The 13,902-nt window shown below is 36.0% G+C and overlaps 3 protein-coding genes across 3 annotated transcripts; 2 read left to right on the top strand and 1 right to left on the bottom strand.

Annotated features, from left to right (window-relative positions):
- Positions 1–6: 6 nt before the first annotated feature.
- On the top strand, positions 7–3,361 carry LOC109582028 (uncharacterized). Its single transcript, XM_019996575.1, has 5 exons — positions 7–1,984; positions 2,040–2,105; positions 2,316–2,369; positions 2,435–2,503; positions 2,868–3,361. The coding sequence occupies exons 1-5, from the start codon at positions 58–60 to the stop codon at positions 3,173–3,175; spliced, it is 2,424 nt and encodes an 807-aa protein (XP_019852134.1). The 5' UTR covers positions 7–57; the 3' UTR covers positions 3,176–3,361.
- A 289-nt stretch (positions 3,362–3,650) lies between these two features.
- Positions 3,651–10,041, top strand: LOC109582029 (uncharacterized). Its single transcript, XM_019996576.1, has 8 exons — positions 3,651–3,820; positions 3,882–3,983; positions 4,368–4,476; positions 6,417–6,479; positions 6,577–6,767; positions 7,524–7,582; positions 8,737–8,882; positions 9,747–10,041. Exons 1-8 carry the CDS (start codon positions 3,734–3,736, stop codon positions 9,914–9,916), a joined length of 927 nt encoding a protein of 308 aa, XP_019852135.1. The 5' UTR covers positions 3,651–3,733; the 3' UTR covers positions 9,917–10,041.
- Positions 10,042–11,109: 1,068 nt separating this feature from the next.
- Positions 11,110–13,837, bottom strand: LOC100631948 (uncharacterized). The gene is made up of 4 exons (XM_003386652.2): positions 13,222–13,837; positions 12,785–12,954; positions 12,392–12,593; positions 11,110–12,331 (listed from the first exon to the last, which is right to left on the bottom strand). Exons 1-4 carry the CDS (start codon positions 13,685–13,687, stop codon positions 11,367–11,369), a joined length of 1,803 nt encoding a protein of 600 aa, XP_003386700.1. The 5' UTR covers positions 13,688–13,837; the 3' UTR covers positions 11,110–11,366.
- Between the last annotated feature and the right edge of the window lie 65 nt (positions 13,838–13,902).

The following is a 13,902-nucleotide window of genomic DNA, read 5'->3' on the forward strand; positions in this document are numbered from 1 at the left end:
ACTTCAGTAAAAGATGATGAAATAGATGACAAAGTCATTGCTCAATTGCAAGATTCTATGATTCGTGGGAATAGTTCAACTTCAAATGAAAGAGATGATAATACCACTGCACCTACCAATACCAAAAATGATGCCCCTGGTGATCACTCTGCCCCTCATGATCAAAAGGTAACTCATGATCCAGAACAAGTTCCAGTTGATAAACCTGATGATGACTCAGCAATCAGAGAAGAAATTCCTAAAGTGCCACTTAAATCAGAAGCAGGAGGAGCTATTGATGAGACTTTAATGACTGCAACTGTATCTCATGATGTCGTGAGCAGGGGTAGTTCATTTATTGATGAGAAATTTGATCCACTGGAATATTGCAGAAAGACATCTAACATTGAGAAAATGGGTCTTCACAGACAGTGGCTATATTTTTTTGATTCTGGTGGCCAAATTCAGTTTCAAAAGTTATTGCTAGCATTCATGCCATGTCCTTCTGTTCTTATTCTTGTGGTCAATTTGTCCAAGAAACTTTCAGAGCCTTCAAATACAGAGATGGAGCTACCTAACAACGAGAAAGTAATAGTTGATATCAATTCCTTGAAAATAAAAGATATTTTATCTCAAATGATATCTGCAATAGCTTCTAAAACACAGCAGCATAAGCTGGCTAAAAGTGATTTTAATTATATTAAATATCCTGATGAAAAGCTCATTGTCCTGACAGTAGGAACACACAGTGACAAATTGGAGGGTTTCATTAAAGAAGGTAAAGAAGGCATTGAAAAAATTGAAGCAAAGCAAACAGAATTACGTAAAATGCTAAATTCAGTTTCTAATTCATGTACCTATGACACTGACTGTCCCCTTTATAAGATTGATGGTCGTAAAGCTGATGATAAGCCTGGTGAGTCTGATGATGGCGTTACCAGTGCTAGTATAGAAAAAGTTTCCAATCATTTAAAAAAGCAAGCTCATAAAATTGACGTGCCATTAAGGTGGCATTATTTTGGAGTCATACTTCGTAAAAAGGCAAATGAGAGCAATGGTTTGTTAAGTAGGTCAGAATGTGAGTTTTATGGTAAAATGCTGGGTATGAAAGTTGAAGAAGTTCATAGTGCACTTCATTTTTTTCACAAATTGGGAATGTTATTTTATTATCATGAATCGCCTACAAATGATATAGTGTTTGTCAAGTTGGATTGTCTCATTGATATTATCAGAGATTTAGTGATTACAGTAAGTAAATCCTGGGACTTATCATTGGAGGAGTTACATCCTGTAAAAAAGGATTTACGTGTCAAAGGCAGTCTTTCTGTTGAGATTCTTAAGTCATCTGATGCATTTAAAGTGATTGCAAAGCAGCTTTTTAATGATGACTATGATATTTGCTTTAAAAAACTTATAGCACTTTTCCAGTATCTTAAAATAGCTGCTGAAGAGCGAGAAGAAGGACAATTTGTCATGCCAGCACTTCTTCCCCTACAAGACGTAAACACCATCAAACTGCCATTTCCTCAGACAAAAAGTTCACCTCTTCTGTTTTATTTCAAAAATGCTGTTCCTATGGGCTTCTTCTGTGCCATTATAGTCCATCTTCTTTCAGAGTCAAATCCTTGGAAAATTTTTAGTGAAGAGGGTAGTTTTTCTAATTTCTGTACTTTGCAGCAAAAAATAAAAAGAGGTCGTTTTTTTAAAATAGCATTAGTGGAAAAGCTAAATTGCATTGAGATTTATTGTGATAAAGGTCAGTATCCACTTAAAGCAAAAAATGAACTAGATAAAGCTATTGATAGTGTTATAAAAGTTCTGAAGCTTTGTGGAAAACCATCACCAGCTTTTTATTGTCCATGCAAAAAAGGAGGAGAACATGTAGCTACTGTAGATCTGAAAGAGTGGGATAATAGCTCTATTGATTGTACATTATATAGCAGTCTAGAACTATCAGATGAGAAGTACAATGATTATTTTTCATGGTTCTTTACCCAAGAAGACTGTAAGTCATATTTGTCATGCTGTTTCCTATTGTAATTTATTTTTAATTTTTTCAGATCCAAATGTCCCAGTTGTTGATGAAACTGATGGACCTGATTCAATGCAGTGTGCTAAAGTAGACAGTAAGTTTTACATAATCATTACTGACAAAAATTGACATAGCGCTTTCATGAAAAATCTTTAATATAAAATCCACAACAAGTAAATGAACACCTTGTAGTAGGTGCTTATTTGTTTTAAAAATATTTATGTAGACATAAATTAGGCTCTACACTGTTTGAGCAAATTCTTTGCCTCAATTATCAGTTTGGTTTTTAATTATATACATGTAGTTGTTCCCTCACTTGTTGCAGTTCCACCAACTAAAAGAGTTAGAGCGGAAGAAGGTAATATTGGCTTATTTATTGGTACCTACTCTTGATAATATACATGTACATTTCATTTTACATAGAGAAATTTAAAGATGAACAGGCAGCTAAACTGATCAAGAAAGAGACTCAAAAGGTTGCCACATTTCTTGGTAAGAGGGATTATTTTTATCCTCAGGATACTGTATATATGGACTATCATGCATATATACATGTATCGTATAGTGAGTTTATTTTGAGGATAATAATTTTTGCAAATGGCCTGTATCCGGAAGTTTGTGGAATTAATTTTTGCAAATTGCCACTTTTCTACCATCTTGTAGTGTATTAAATTAATTTTCAAGGAATTTAATTTTGCAAATCTTCAAAAGTTTGCGAAATTTGCGAAATTTGTTATCCTCAAAATAAACCCGCTCTACGGCATATGTATTCAGCATATATATTTTATCATAATAAATTTAGGTGTTGACATTACAATACTCATAATTTTTACATGTATTTATTATTTTTATACAGACGTCCTGTTAGACATGAAGCCTCAAATGGGTGACCTCAATAGGCTTTTTGATAGTTCTGCTGCCCACCATTATTTAACTATTGGTATTGCACTTGGTGTTAAAGTTGATGACCTGCCACCTAATCCACAATCAACCACTAGTAACCTCATACTAGTGTTCCAGAGGTGGATAGACTCTGATAAAGAAGTGACCTGGAGGAAAGTACTTCAAGTTTGTGATGATTATCCTCATAAGTTTGGACTAGTAAAAGCTGAAGTGGAAAAGTTTCTTTCATCAGATAGAGCTTGCAAAGAATATTTAAAATAGTATATGTATTCCCCTTGTGTGTGTTCAAGTGTACGGTAATTACAATGGCTTGATAGTATGGCAAATTATTTCCTTGTTGAGACTATTAAATTTAAAATACCTTTTTAGGTTACATTCCAGTTTAGCTCCTACCTAATTAGTAATTAATTTTAATAATTTTAACCCCTAAATCTAAACTTTAAAAAACTAAACCCTAAACCTAAAAAAAAGAATCCTAAACCTAAGAAACTAGTAATTTATTATTATTCATGATGATGAAATATCAATTAGTTTTTAATAATTATTAATTGAGGTAGGACCTAAACTTCTTTTTACTGTATCTAGTTCTAGTTCTATACTTTTATCAGTCTGTTTTATCTACTTTGCTGATTTTTAAAAAATCTTGTTCAAACCTGTTACTAATTATTTATTGTAACCATTTTGTTTCTATGGGTGGGGCTTGTAACTAGGTCAAGAACCACGCCTACAACAACTGTGTTAAAGTGTTTGTGGGCTTGGCTAACTCATCCCCTTTAACTTTGTTCAATGAAAAAGAAAATCCTCTGAAAATCACAGAAAATGGATAGAAGTGAAGAGGACACACTAGATACACTGAAAGGGAACGTCAATAACATTGTAATAGGAACAATATACGGAGTTTTACTGGTAACTGACCCTATCAATAGTGATAAATGAAGCATACACTCATCATTCCTCTTCATTACAGATTATTATTATCATTCATATCATTGTTCGTTGTGAGTTGAGGAGGAGACGATTAAATAATAACACGATACACATACCAGGAGACAAATCATTCAAACATAAAGTAAACTTACCGTATTTCCTTAAATAAAAGCCAGATGTGAATAAACGCCAGGGTAGCATAGAATTGAACTATAAATACGTAAATCTAGCCTTGAACTAACTCAGATGCCTTGTAGATACTTCTGTAGGTCCTGAAGTCAAGTACATGAGGTCATGGATTTGAATTCCATTTTGAGCTCAAGGTTTATTTTATTTTTAAAAATTTTTTTGAGGTCCAAATACCATTTTAGGAAATAGACGCCCTGGCCCGGGCTTTTATTTAAGGAAATACGGTAAAAAATAATATATATTCATGGTTTTAAAGGGTTACTATTTTAAGAGGTGTGGTTTAGCTAGGCGATTAATTTCATGTGGTTTATCTATTAATAGTTATTTCCTTATATAGAAGTTACGTCAGATCATATCATGTGACATTGAAAGAGTTCGTAATATTTCATCAGACGTGAGGCTAGTCGATCAATCATTAGATCCATCTGCTTTCGGAACCTCTTCAGGTAATTATTATTATTATTATTATTAATTATTAATTACCTAAAAATTGATAATTTTCACCTCAAAGAGGGTGGCCATTTTTAAAGATGATAGTTCAGAATCTTCTTTATTGTAAAAGATGTGTATCTCTTGATAATAAATGAACCTCATTAATTAATAATGGTTGTTATTGTTGTTGTTTATTGTTGTGTTGTTTATAAGTTTATTAATGAGCCAATAATACCTTGACAATGGTGTTTGTAATACTACTAATAATAATCATTTATTGGCACAATGACATTGTTTATATATACAAGACTATTGGGATATTGTAAACTATATCTTAATTAACCTTCACCTTCAATCAATTATTATTATTATAACAGGGAACTATATACTACTGGTCTTTGGGACCTTACTTGAAAAATTGAAGTCGGAATCACCTCAAACTTTCTACACAGCATTAGGGCATCAATATGTATCAAAAAATGTAATAAAAATTTGTGGTGATTTCGGAGTCATTTTTTTAGAAAAAACCATGGGCTATAGCCTTGGGTATTTATTAGAATTTTGGCATTTTCTTAAAATGGTCGTAACTTGAAAAATTGAAGTCGGAATCGACTTAAACTTTCTACACAGCATAAGGACATCAATATGTATCAGAAAATGTGATAAAAATTTGGGGTGATTTCGGAGCCATTTTTTGAAAAAACCATGGGCTATAGCCTTGGGTATTTTTCCGAATTTTGGCATTTTCTTAAAATGGCTGTAACTTGAAAAAATGAACTCGGAATCACCTTAAACTTTCTACACAGCATAAGGACATCAATATGTATCAGAAAATGTAATAAAAATTTAGGTTGATTTTGGAGCCATTTTTTGAAAAAACCCATGGGCTATAGCCTTGGGTATTTTTCAGAATTTTGGCTTTTTATTAAAATGGCCGTAACTTGAACTATACAGGATATTACAGTTATTGTATGCTAATTAGTGTATGTCATTATGATGAGTAAAGTATTGTGCTATTTATAACATTTATTTATTTATTTATTTATTTACAATAATTAAATTGGAACTAATCTAAGTATTTGTTTAGAAGGAAGTGTTTAGACATTGTGTCATTGATGAGTGTCTAAAAACAGGATATTACAATTATGACAATTATCATTCTTACATTGATACATGTAAACACTGCCCATACTCACCATTGATATTATTAACATGTTCTATGTATACTATTAGAATTCATTATTTATGATTGGTAATTCTCAGATATTTCTTTATTACGTTGATCCAAAAACTGTCATCAAGTTTTACCTTAACAATATCAGTGATATACGTACGTGTACATATATTGTATTAAGAGCAAAACCAAATCACTATATTCATACTAACCCTTTCCTTCTCCCTCTCACTCCTTCCTATCCCTCTCTTTCCCTCCCTTTCTCCCTCTCTCCTTCTTCCTCTCCCCCTCCCTCCCTCTCCCTCCCTAACCCTAAACCCTAAACCCCCTCCCTTTTCCTCCCTCTTCCTCCCTCTCCTTCTTCCTCCTCTTCCTTCCTCCTTGTGTGTTTCTCTTAGCCACAAAACCAAACACTTTATTTCCCTAGCACCAAAGCCTCACCACATCAATAACTACTGTATCAGTAATAATACATTATACTTGTCCATTAGTAGCAGTATTGGTACGTGTAGTGTGTGCTGGTCTATTTGTTATTTCAATTACATCACATGGTGTTACCCTATCTCATGTACAGTACAGTGTGTGTGTATAGCTGATGGTAAGTTTCCCAAAGAACTCTTTTATCTGTAATAACAATTCACACTTAGCAGTTATTCTAATAATTGATATATCAATGTATATACCTGTATATAGTATTACCAATGATACATGATCTTCCATGTAATGTGATATTGAATTCTCCCTCCCTCTCTCTCTCTCTCTCTCTCTCTCTCTCTCCAGATGACAGTCCGTTCCCTGGTCACTGGTACAGGATGAAAGCTTTTGATGAATCAGCAGATTTTGGTAACTAACGCACACACAAATACATTATTATCATTATTTATTTATTTATTTATTTTATTTATTTATTTATTTATTTATTTATTTATTTATTTTATAGTGACCGCTCATATAAATTATCTGAAGCTCCATGATGATAAATCAGTTCTCCTCCTCTCCCCCTCCCCCACCCAGCTCCCCATTAACAAGTTCCTCTTACTATTGAAAGAGGCTGGAGTGTTGAGTGATGGTAATGACCCTATCATTAATGAAGTTAACGAGATTTATAATCACTGCAGATATGAAGCAAAGGTGTGGTTTTATTTATTATTGTACATAAAAGAGGAATCTTAAAATGATATTATTATTTTTATTATTATTTTGACTGGAGGGTATCTACATGTATGGTGTCATTAATTAATAATTTAATAATAATTATTAATGTAGTTATTGTCTGTCTGCATTGTAGAGTCGTAGCCATAGCAACGGTAGGTGTTAGTCACGTACAAATGTACATGTACATGTACAGACTAGCCTTGCTATAATGGACACTGTGTCTCTGTTATACAGAGGTGTCCTTTATGTGGAGGTTATTTTATACAGTAAGGAATGTAATTGGTACACTAGGTGCTGTCCGTTAAATGGAGGTGTACACTATAGAGAGTGTCCATTAAGAGAGGCTACACTGTACATGTACTGTGCTATTGTTGTAGTATTAGTACATTAAAGTCCCTTTATACCAGTGCGGTAGTAATTATTGATGTACATGTATATCTCTACGTTAATTATTAGTAATAATGATAATGATTATTTTAATATAGTATGAGTGATAAAGATATGAGATTAGATAACAACAATAATAAATAAATAAATAAATAAATAAATAAATAATTATTAGTGTGACCTCTTCATTAATGAGTCCATTACTAGTAGATGATGGTTACATATTAGTGGGTTCTGTGTTTCTAATTATGATCATGTTCTAAGAGCTCTGTGAGTGTATTGCTCTTAGTTTGTGGTTTTATTTAATCTCATTAGCTCTTCCTTCCTCTCTCTCTCTCCTCTCAGAGCTTCACAGTAACTCATTACCAGAGAATCAAGCACCTTCTAGCAGCACTGGCTAACATGTGAGAACTAACTACATGTACTCATTATACTGGGATATTCATCTTTGGGTAGAAACTGCTTGCAGTTTCTACCCAGTATACATGTACATGTACATATGCATTAGAAAATGTAATAAAAATGTAGACTTTTCTTCTTTTCAGTTTTGGCAAATTTTGACCAAAGTACAGGGACTTTGGCCTGATTTCGGAGCAAATTAAAAAATTCATATAAAATCCAGATTGAGTTCAAACTTTCTACACAACATAAGAATATGTATATGTATCAGGAAATGTAATAAAATTGAGGAATTCTCTCCTTTTCATATTTAACTAAACACCTTAATTTGGAGCAAATTTGATATTCCGTGAAATACTAAACTGCAGCTACAATACATTACAATACATTACAATACATGTATATTAATGTAATGTCTGTGATGTATTGATTTCCTGAAGTCTTCCATTAATAATAATAATGACCAGTGATTAGATTGCATTACTTAGTGTTACTGATAGTCGCTGATATGGTATTGTTTTGTAGTCATGCCTCAGGGACAATGTCTACAACACTTGAAATGAATACATACCTCACCACATAGTGGGGTGTGTACATGTACATATAATAGGGTATGTACTGTACTTATAGATTAGGTATATTACAGTAGTGTGGTATGTACATGCAGTGTGTGTTTGTGTGTGTTTGTGTCTGGACTGGATATCTTTGATCAGAGGATGCATATCCTCCATCAGCAGTGACCTCCTGAACTGCTCACTAGCTTACCTGGATCATTGTACATGAAATACTGTAGGTGTACATATCAACCAGTTGCACAGGATATGTGTAATGTGAGATTAATAATAATAATATACTGCCTGAGGATGAACATGTACTTGTGCAATATGATCCAGTGGTACCTGTAGAGTCATTGGTTAATTGGGGTCTTGATGTTACTGAGTTACTTAATGTTCATTGTTACTAAAAATAGCACATGAAGGACAGACCCTGTGGGTAGAGCTATTTTTAGTAACAGGGCTTCATCAATGAACAACCACTGGACTAATATAACCAATATTAATAGATGAAATTAATCTCCTGTTCCTTCTCTCTCTCTCTCTCTCTCTCTTTCTCTCTCTCTCTCTCCCTCTCCCTCTCCCTCTCTCTCTCTCTCCTCCAGTATATCTTCTTCCAGTGGTGTTCTCTCTTCTCTTCCAGTCATTTCATTTTCCACTTCATCATTATCAACTCATCACACTCAGACCACGCCTTTAGCCACACCTACCACACCCCAGGAGCTGTTCATGGGTGGAGCCACCCTAGGAGGTACGAGGGAAACATGTACCTGTACATGTAATGTTATATTCTAAATAAAGCCCGCATTAGCCATTGACCTGTTTATGTGCTATTGTATACCTTTAATTGTCATGATTATGAAAATTATTATTATTATTATTGATTGATAAACAATTGTATTAATAATAATATAATAACAACTATTATGAGCCATTTATTAGTATACAATTGATTGTTATTTATTATTATTGATTGACCCATTCATTAATTATACATACAACTCATTGTAACTTATTAATAATACTTTTAATGTGAATACAGACTAGCCTTGCTGTAATGGACACTTTGAAAGTGTCTCTGTTATACAGAGGTGTCCTTTATGTGGAGGTTATTTTATACAGTAAGGAATGTAATTGGTACACTAGGTGCTGTCCGTTAAATGGAGGTGTACGCTATAGAGAGTGTCCATTAAGAGAGACTATTAAATACAATAGAACTGTTTGATGTAAAAGTATCCAGCTATGGGCAGGATATATTTATGATTATTATATGGTTGAAGTCCATTTCCTCCTTTCAGTAGTTGTTACTGTTCATTCTTATAATAGAAGGACTGTATATGTACTCATGGTAACTGATTCTTAGAATGGATACATGTACACATCATGATTGAACCAGTCACAACACACACACACACACACACAAGGTATCATACACAAATATTTATAATTATTATACACCTAATGTAACCTGATACATGTACATGAAGAGTGGATAAATATTTATCCACTCTTCATGTCCATAATATCACACATTACCTTGAAGCACTAATGTACATGTACTAATGCTATTATACTGTCTACTGTGTACTTGTATATTTCATTTATTATTCATTAGGTTTGACCCCTCCCACCCGATCATCAGTGAAGAGAGACAGTAAAGGTCACAGGCCACCTAATCTTGAGTTAGCGGCGATGACCACACCTACCAGTGCCACACCTACTCCTGCATCATCGTTATTTCCGTGGACTGATACACGAAAACTAATGCCAGGAACCCCTGTATGAGGGCACCCCTCTTATTTGAAAAAACTTGTGAATTTTCTAATTAAGAAAGCCAATAATTGTTTATTAATATCATGTTACTGTACAATCAGTTAATGAATCAGTGAATCAGTTAATGAATCAGTGAATCAGTTAATAAGTGAATCAATACATGTACCCGGAAAGAGAGAGGGAGGGAGGGAGAGGGAGAGAGAGAGGAAGGTAGAGTAGAGACAAGCTTGTGAAGGATGCCTAGCTTGTACCAATAATAATTATTAGTTTGTTACAAGACAGAATGAATAAAGAATGGATTGTTATAATAAACAGATTCACCATAATACACAACAACATGATAGGATCTAATTCAATTAAAAATAGAGGAATTTAGCCGGAGTCAGCTCAAACTAACTGAAACATAAGTACATGCACCAGAAAATGTAATAAAATTGAGGAGTTCTCTACTTGTCAATTTTGGTGAAATTTGACAAAAATCCCTGTATTATAGTACAGGGACTTTTGTCCGATTTTGAAGCAACTTCTAAAAATCATAAAAAATCTAAACTTGATCGAAATCAGCTCAAACTTTCTACAGAACATAAGTACATGTATATGTATCAGAAAATGTAATAAAATTGAGGAATTCTCTACTTTTCATTTTTGGTGAAATTTGACAAAATCCCTGTACTATAGTACAGAGACTTTTGTCCAATTTTGGACCAACTTTAAAAAATCATAAAAAATCCAAATTTGATTGGAATCAGTTCAAACTTTCTACACAACATAAGAACATGTACATGTATCAGTGATTGTAATGAAAACCTCATACTGACTGATACACTACATGTGGTAATAGACCAGTATTGCACTGTATGTTTGTGTGACGTTTGGCAGAGTTGCTAGCAGCTGCTGTCATTCTTTTCATTATTATCATTTTTAATATTAATAAAATTGCAAAAAATTAATACAAAAACAAGTAAAGGAGACACACTTTATGATAACAAAATAATTAACAATAACAACAACAACAACAATAATAATAATAATAATATGTAAATAGAAAAGTACAAACAGAAATGTGATTTAATATACAAACTTTTCAAAAATTGAGAGAGAGAGAGAGAGGAGGGAGATATAGAGGAGTTGCTTGAGATAATTTCGGAGTCTTTAGGAGGTAGAAAAGAAGGTTGAGGGTACAAAATAAAATGGTAATAATAAAATTAATTAATGGTGTTTAGAGCTGAATGAAAATTGCCCGACACGAGCAATAAAACACTCACTTGGTGAGCAACAAAAAAAAACAACAAAAAACAAACAAAAGTAAATAAACTAGTAAATAAAATTAATTAATTATGTAACAAAGAAAGTCCTATTGTAATTACAATTACTGCTGTCGAAGAAGGGTTAAAAATAAAAGGGGTGTGGTTAGGTCACATTATAACTAGTACTTAATTAACTACTAATAACTATTAATTAACTAACACTGGAACACAGAGGTTAGGAATGATTCAGCTCGGACATCATTAGGATTAGTGTGACGAATGTCCACTACATCATGGACACTGCTAAAGAGATCAGCAGAGTAAGGATAAACTGCTGACTGGGAGCAACTACTACCGTAAAGTTTCAAGTCTCTCTCAGCCTGGACGTGAGTGATGACAACGTAAATAAGGTTCTGAGTGATGGGCTGGGTGGGCCCCCAGGACTGACCCAAACTGAGTATGACATTAGGACTCGGTGACATGGTGCGTCTGAGGGAATACTGCTCCAGGAGGTTACGGAACTGGACGTTGTAGTCAAATACCTTGACACGACTCTCCCTCTCCAGGGGGGTACTCTGGTGGTAGTAGGAGGTGCCACAGAAGACGATACTCTTACAGAGAGGAGTCACAAAGACGTCATTGTCATGCATCTCGACCAGTATACCACGAGTCATGGACTCCAGTATACCGTTAGCCTGTGGTATTGGGTGGGACTGCGGAAGGGAGACCTGCTCAGCCTCTAACGGTCCAAAATAAGACTCAAATCTTGCAGCTTGCTCATCATTGCTGGGTGGCTGGTAGTTTGGGCCATAGAAGAGCCGACAGCCTTTAGTACAAGAGACGGTCTTACTGAGGACTGGCATGTTACCGTAATAGACAGTAACTGCAATCTGATTGGAGGACGGGGAGGGAGGGGTGAGGGGGGGAGAGTGAGGCAGGGGTGAGTTCTGGTCCAGGATGATGTTAATAAACTCATCGTCAGTCGTTGGAGCGGTAGTCATGACGCCAGGAACCCCTGGGGTACCCGAGTGATCGGTGGATACTGAGGGAATCCCACCACAAGATGGAGAGCCAGTGGAGTATAGCGACTGCTGCTGCTGCTGGACATCAATGGAGGAGGGAGGGGGGGAAGTGTGAGGGTGAGAGGGAGAGGGGACTGGGGAACAAGTAGGAGGATCAACTATTGAAAGAAAGAAATGTTAATAAACATATATCAATGGTTGTATTTCTCTTCTCTTACCTATTATTCCTCCTCCATAGCCGCTATCAGGTGATTCTTCTCTCCTAATGGCAGCAGCAGTGCTAACAGCTGCTCCGGAATAAGGAGGACACTGTTCGCTGCAGTTTGGTCTCCCCTGGGCCGGGACACTAGTTGGAGTCATGTGATGAGGGCTAGTGTAAGCAGCTGGTGTATAAGGAGTGGTGCAGTAATAACCGCCAACCTGTAAATAAAAGGAAATTATGATAGCAGCGAGTATACAGATAAAAGCATAGTTTATCTTAATTAGATTAGGAGGGACAATCCCAGCTCTGTACTCCCCCCTCTAATGCACAGGGACATGTGTTGGTCTCTCTTTAAAACATCAACAAAAACCAAAAACTAAACAAGAACACTTGTAATCTGATAGCATACCTCAGCCGAAGTCATGGTAACTGGCCCACTGCTCGATGGTATCCCTGCATATCCATGAGGTCTTAGTCCTTGAGCCTGATAATGGCTGACTGGAGGAAAGGACTCGGCTGCTAATGGAGCAGGCCATACGACCGATGGAATACTGGTAGCACCCATTAGGGTAGAGGCAGCTGGAGAGAGAGAGAGAGAGAAAGGATAAGTACATTAGACAGTCATTAAATAAATTAACATGAAGGTAAGTAGGTGATAATTGGGGCTCGTTGCAAAAATACAAGAGAGAGAGAGGGGGGAGAGGGAGAGAGGGGGAGGAAGGAGAGAGGGGCAGAGGGTTCAAGTGTTACTCTCAGAGGGCAGTGGATTGTATAATACACTGATAACAATAACTATCATCAAATGGTGTCTCTAATGACAAACAGAGGCTGCCACAGCTAACTGACCTGCAGTGACCACAGGATACTGTGGATATGGCTCTGTCCCTGAGCTCCGAAGCGATCTCCTTCTCCTCTTGGGAGGTCTGGTCCTAGGCAGGACCTTGTAGACACGGCAGTCTTCTGTCTGGTAGTCCTTCAGCTCAAGGATATCTTTAAGACCGTTTATGGCACATCTAAAGTTTATCTTCCACACAGTGGGATCAGACTCGTCCCTGTACTTCCCAGAATGTATAGCCCATTCCTTGAAGAGGGCCGCATCCCTGTCTCGGTTGTAGCCCCTCTTCTTTGCATGGATCCAGGGAACCTTGAAGACTGTCTTCTCGGGGTCCATCCACTCCAGTCCAGGGAAGCGCCCACTGTTAATCATCCTAATGAGCCAGTCCCTCATCCTTTCAGGTCTCTCTGGTTCTTGTTCGTCTGCAGAGGAGCCGCTCCTGGTTGGCTGAGAAGGCGAGCCTGATTCGTTAGACATTTTGAAACGGATGAACTGCAATGTGGCTAATATTTCCTGCAAGAATGTGCCAAAGGGGCTAATCTAGCTGTCTTGTAGCGTGTTCCTTGTGCCTCAGTAAAAGCTACAAGCTAGCTTGCGTATTCTTTGGGTAAGTTTTTGCAGCTCCAGAAAGGAAGGAGTCCCTTTATATAAGAGCTACCTCCAATTTCTGAGCATGCGCAGTAGAAAAACCG

The sequence above is a fragment of the Amphimedon queenslandica genome, unplaced genomic scaffold (genome assembly GCF_000090795.2).
Source record: "Amphimedon queenslandica unplaced genomic scaffold, v1.1 AMPQUscaffold_13405, whole genome shotgun sequence".
In the NCBI taxonomy this organism is placed as follows: domain Eukaryota; kingdom Metazoa; phylum Porifera; class Demospongiae; order Haplosclerida; family Niphatidae; genus Amphimedon; species Amphimedon queenslandica.

Coding starts and splice junctions, on each gene's coding strand:
- LOC109582029 (XM_019996576.1), top strand. CDS start 3,734: ATGGATAGAAGTGAAGAGGACACACTAGATACACTGAAAGGGAACGTC. Junction 3,821..3,881: donor CAATATACGGAGTTTTACTG/GTAACTGACCCT, acceptor TCTTCATTACAG/ATTATTATTATCATTCATAT. Junction 6,480..6,576: donor TGATGAATCAGCAGATTTTG/GTAACTAACGCA, acceptor TTTATTTTATAG/TGACCGCTCATATAAATTAT.
- LOC100631948 (XM_003386652.2), bottom strand. CDS start 13,687: ATGTCTAACGAATCAGGCTCGCCTTCTCAGCCAACCAGGAGCGGCTCC. Junction 12,594..12,784: donor TTACCATGACTTCGGCTGAG/GTATGCTATCAG, acceptor TTTTATTTACAG/GTTGGCGGTTATTACTGCAC. Junction 12,332..12,391: donor CTATGGAGGAGGAATAATAG/GTAAGAGAAGAG, acceptor TTCTTTCAATAG/TTGATCCTCCTACTTGTTCC.
- LOC109582028 (XM_019996575.1), top strand. CDS start 58: ATGATTCGTGGGAATAGTTCAACTTCAAATGAAAGAGATGATAATACC. Junction 2,370..2,434: donor AAGAGTTAGAGCGGAAGAAG/GTAATATTGGCT, acceptor CATTTTACATAG/AGAAATTTAAAGATGAACAG. Junction 2,504..2,867: donor AAAGGTTGCCACATTTCTTG/GTAAGAGGGATT, acceptor ATTTTTATACAG/ACGTCCTGTTAGACATGAAG.